This window comes from Parasteatoda tepidariorum, chromosome X2 (genome assembly GCF_043381705.1).
Source record: "Parasteatoda tepidariorum isolate YZ-2023 chromosome X2, CAS_Ptep_4.0, whole genome shotgun sequence".
Lineage (NCBI taxonomy): Eukaryota > Metazoa > Arthropoda > Arachnida > Araneae > Theridiidae > Parasteatoda > Parasteatoda tepidariorum.
Window position 1 is genome coordinate 29606464 of NC_092215.1, and position 5541 is coordinate 29612004.

The following is a 5541-nucleotide window of genomic DNA, read 5'->3' on the forward strand; positions in this document are numbered from 1 at the left end:
TATTGTTATATATATATATATATATATAGAGGGAGAGAGAGATGCATCTATATACAAAATAAAAAATTTATTAAGCATGAAATAAGTAACTTATTAATAGTAAAAGTACTATAAAAACGAAAGTAACAAAAAATAATAAAAAATTTATAGTAAGAATTCTATGCAAATATTGAAGGAAAATTGAACAAAATTATATAAAAATGTTATTACTAAAGCCCAATTCTATAAATAAAATCTATGCCAACACATTTAATTTTTTACATTTCTGTCATATATTTATCGTCTTAAGATAATAGAAATAACATATAATATTCTACTAGGGATAAAAAGAAATTACTGTTCATTCATTATGCTAAGCTTCAATTCATATCGCATTGCATCAGTTAGCAAAACTTATTGAAAAACTATTTTTAAATTTAAAATAATTTTCGTCGTAAACTAAGCAGTCTTTATAGATGACTTTTTTATTAGATTTAGCATATTTTTAAAAAAAGTTCAATATCATTAGCAATAATAAACTACCTACGTCCTTCATTGCTAACTTTGCTGCAAGGGTCAAAGGTGTCAAACTCTGACGATTTTTAATATCTAAAGAAGCTCCACATTCATATGACATATCAAATATTTCCTAAAAAAACAATAGTTTTATTAATTTAATCTATTTCTTAAAAATATGCCAAGTTTATATTTTTAAAACATTATATATTCCACACAGTTTAAGATATTTAACGTAAGTGAAAGTTTTTAAACAATTTTTTTATAGCTTACGCTCTAAATTTCCTAAACTAATAATAAAAGGACTAAAAAAATAGTTTTTTTAATTAACATGTTTTCTTACTAAGCGCAAAATTTAATTTTTCCATTCACAAAAAATGTGCCAGAAGTGTAATTTACAAATTAATCACGTTTAAAATATTCACAAAAAAAATTTCTTTCAAACGATTTCTAGTGTGAGTAATAATTAAATTGATAAATTGTTATTATAAAAATGCTAGTAAAATTGCAAGAATTTACAGGAACTTTTGAATTTATAACTGAAAGCAATCGAATGTTTATTCGAATTTTATAATTTATTCCTTTGAATCTAGCATTTTCAAACGTAAACATTAAATTTCCGATTACGATGAAAATTTTGAACAGTCAATAATGCTTTTCGTCGGTAAAATTCTTTAAACGTGACAACGCATTCTGGATAAGAATTGTAGTTTTTGGCATTTTAGAGCTCAATAATTACATCGAAATTTGATCTGTGTGACCTAATAAATTTGATGTGTGATGTGATTCGAATACCTAAAATCTATCTGTAAAAAAATATTTAAGGAAAAAAAAACATTTGGTGAGTGACGCAGGAATAATTTTTCGTACATGTTAACGTGTTCTTTAACATTTAATCAGCCTAAGAAAGTAAAATTATGACTATTCATTAGATAAAAAAATACTTTTAATACTTACGAGTTTGTTTTGTATAACAAGAATATGCAAAACAGTATTTCCATTTGTGTCTTGAATATCAGGATCGGCGCCCTTAGCAAGTAAGAGACGATAACATTCCTCTTGGCCTAAACACGCTGCAAAAGATAATGGATATTCACCCCAATACACGTATCTGAAAAGAAATAAGATTTTGCATAGAGAAAAAAAATTGTGCTGAAATTACGGTATTAAGCGGTAATAATATTTCTTATATAAAACAAAATTCTGCTGAAATTACGGTACTGGGCTGTTACGATATTTCTTATAAGAAAAAAACAATGCACTACGATGATGTTTTGAGTTGAGGAAACATTTTTGTCAGATATTTGAGAGTTCGTGTTTCGTCAAAATCACGTGAATCATGGCAAAATGATTCTTATAATTAATGAAAGGATTGCTAAACCGTCAAAAGTGAGAATTTCATTTCTGAGAGTGTAAGGACTTTCCCTATTTACCTTGCATATTTTTTCAACGAAAAACATAAAGAAAAGACTTTATTATTTGATTAAAAGATAACTTAAAAATAATGTACGACTATAAAAATATTTAAAAGAATTAAGCCTAAATTATGAATTCAAAAAAGAAACATGCTTTAAATATGCATGATTAGTTCTAACTTAATATATTCAGATATTTTTATAATTATAATAATTTTTATTTTTTTAAAAAAAAGTTAAAAGTGAAACACTTGGTACCACTATTCTCTAGATTATTAATATATTTCTTTACTATTTTTACTTACACTGAAAGAATTAAAAATACTTCTTGTAAGTTTTATTTATTATTGAACTTTGTCTAAAAATTTATTTGGAGCTAGAAAAAATAACTTACCCTTTATAATCAGTTTTTATGCTTACATCTACCCACTCATGTTCTAAACTATCTGAGCGACAAAATTTTTGATCTTCAGGTAAAAAGAAACTACCGTTGGCTCTTTCATTAAAATTAGCTCCATGGTCCAACAAAAACTTTACCACTACAGGATCTTCATTCACAATAGACATGTGCAACACATTTTCTCCTAAAAAAGTCACATATTTAATCCTAAGAAATGGTTCAATGAATATATAATTATATATAATAGCAGTTGTCGGGAACAATACGCCTTTAGAAAGTGGGCGTAGTTGGCGTGGATAAATTTCCGGTTGCTTAACGGTATAAGGAAAAAAAACATTTAACATATGTTTACAATTTGAATACTATAACAGTTTGAGGATAGCCTGGTCGGTAGGGAGCAGGGCCCATGTCCGAGAGTTCGTGGGTTTGAGCCCCGCCGGTTGAAGACTCCCCTTAGAGTAAATGGTGACTGATGTACGTTAAATCTGTCGAGTCGCAAATTCCTCCATGTTCTTATAACAAATCGATACCTCTGGGGGTACTTATTCAGGAGTTTCCGTGTCATCTAGATTGGTTCAAAATGTGGCTGTGTGGCGCAGTTGATTTGTAGTTGGCCTTCTGAGCCCAAGTCTGCGGGTTCGATACCCGGCCCAGACACCGGATTTTCGGGATGCAGAAAATCCTCAGCGGCCAGGTCGTATGCTTATGCGGCATGTGAAAGATAACTGGAGTGCCTTATTGGCTCTTGGCATTTCCGGCAAAATTAAATTCCTAGTGCACTTTAGCATCCAAATAGAGTCTCGGTGCTGCCATCTAGTGTGACAGAAACTAGATGTCCAAATTAACATGACCAACGGTATCTCACCCATTGTGGTGGTCCTAAAAAAGTGGATACCACCTCTGGAGAACGCACTAGGTCTGCTCATCGGCAAGACCACTTGTGCAGCTCATTACAAGTAGTAAAAAAAAAAGATTATTTCAAAATTACAAGGCTACGGATATGATCATTAGTAGTCGTAACCCAAAATCGGGTAGGCTGCTCAACGATGGATATAAAATTAAATACTTAACAGCTTGGATACTATATTTTTATGGTTATTTGACTTTTTTGGTTTAATATGGTAAAATAACAATTAAATAAATTGCTATTTAACCATTTTTGGCAAGAAATTTCTAACAGTGTAAAGTTAATATTTTTTTCTAAAATATCATTGGGAATGTTCTGATCATTTTAATTGTAAATCAAATTTAAAAGATGTTTGAAATATTGAATTATTTATTGAGTGCGTTTCATGGCAAAATGTTTGAAAAATACAAATCAGAATTGTAGATAAAATAGACAATTAACCTCGACAAAATGAAAAAAAGGCATTTACCATAAAATTCATCTACTTGATAGACATCATTTATAAGTTTCGGGAAAAGGAGAACAAGGCGTTTGGCAAGCTCAATATGCACTGGTGTCGCATTCAGTAAACATAAATGAAGAATTGTTTCACCAAGGGACCCTCTCTGATCTAAATCCCAACATACTTCTCGAAACTGAGGTGCAACTGTAAAAAAGATTAATCATCATTGTCAAAAGTATAAAACCAAAAATCACAAATGAGTTTACAATAGCAAAGATCATTTTTACGTACATGTACAGTCTTTTGAATGAGGATCATCAACAGGAACTACAACTGATTTGTTGGAGGGTTTGTAATTTGGATCTCGATTTTGAGGTAATTGTTTGTGTTTTGGACGATCCTTATTTCGAGTCACTACCAAATCTTGAATTGGTATCATTTTCCCATCTCCGTTGTTATATAAAAATGGCAGCACCATTTCTCGAAATTGATCATCTAACTATGAGAGAAAAATGATAATACCCGATGATTAAAACCAGGAATTGACATCATTTTTTTTTGTTGATAAATATGACTATAGAAACCTAATTCCAAAAAACAATAACTGCAACTTATAAATGCAATTTTATAGCAACTTATTACCCAAAACTAAAACCATCATGTACAGGTTAGTACTTTTTAATGCATTTTGAAATCAAATAAAAATTTGCATGTATTAAAACTGTGGTATTTAAGTTGTAGGTACAGTGAGCAAAATATAAAACGGACTATCTTGAATAACTTTTGGTCTAATGATCCGTTCTAAACGCTCTAGGACTCAATCTCAATGGTTCAAGGGGGTAAATATAGGACGGTCAGATAGTTCCTTTCGCTCAAATTTTGCATTTTACCATGTAAAATTTAAATCTTTAAAATGGTGTTAAAAATTGTAAACCTCACAATTCAAGATTTTTCTGACTATTAATGAATGAAATGTGAAAAAGTAATTATTTATTACAAAAATCTATTTTTTTTTTTAGAATTCATTTTCCATAAACTAATGTTACTAAATAACAAAAATGGTGTCGGCTACTTTACTCAAAGTAATGTAAAAAAATTGGTGTAGGGAAACATTAGATCCAGGAATTATGTATGGCGTTTCACTTCACTTTGGTGTGAAGTAGCTGCCACCATTTTTGGCACTAAGAAACACTAAAAATTTTTATAGTGTATGAATAACAATATGAAGCTAGAAAATATAAAAATAAAAACATTAGTAAAGGTTTGTTCAGTGTGTACTTAGTTTCATTGCGTTTAATTTTCCCCAATACTTGATTGAAATTATCACCTTTCTTAAGAATAATTTACTTTTCTTCGTATGAGAAAAAAAAGACAGATTTATACACTTTCAGTTAAAGCACTATAATTATTAGAAATTGCTAAAATGATCAAAAAATTGGTTTAAAAAATTATAACACTTTATAGCCAATTTAAAATTCAAAACCTGTACTTACATTTGAATAATCTTTGTTTTTTATGGCGTCTTTCATAAGAGTTATTAATTGTCCTCCTCCTTTAACATTTACCAATGAATATATTTTCAAAGACTCACTGTCAGTTTGCTTTTTCACGGCAGAAGAGGTGACATTACTTTCAGCATTTCCCATGATCAAATCTGAAAATATATCCTTTGAAAGGTTGCCAAAACATACAGTGAGCAAAAAAAGCGAACATCTTTAATAACTTTTAAAGAAATGGTCGTATTTTCACGCTCTGGGGCTCAATCTTAGTAGTTCGTTGGGACTGATTTTAAATATGTTTAACCCCTTAACGATCGGTTAATTTTCAAGAAAGCGGTTATAAAAGTGCCTATTTTTTTTGGCTTTTGTATTTGTATTACGTA

The 5541-nt window shown here is 29.7% G+C and overlaps 1 protein-coding gene across 1 annotated transcript in view; it reads right to left on the reverse strand.

Annotated features, from left to right (window-relative positions):
- The window catches only part of LOC107450968 (transient receptor potential cation channel subfamily V member nanchung), a 107903-nt gene extending 102598 nt beyond the window's left edge, over positions 1–5305 (reverse strand). The window contains exons 1-6 of the mRNA XM_071188148.1: positions 5153–5305; positions 3951–4158; positions 3687–3863; positions 2305–2494; positions 1453–1606; positions 527–628 (exon numbers count right to left, since the gene is read on the reverse strand). Coding sequence (XP_071044249.1) covers positions 527–628; positions 1453–1606; positions 2305–2494; positions 3687–3863; positions 3951–4158; positions 5153–5305 — 984 coding nt within the window. The remainder of the gene's footprint in view (positions 1–526; positions 629–1452; positions 1607–2304; positions 2495–3686; positions 3864–3950; positions 4159–5152) is intronic.
- Between the last annotated feature and the right edge of the window lie 236 nt (positions 5306–5541).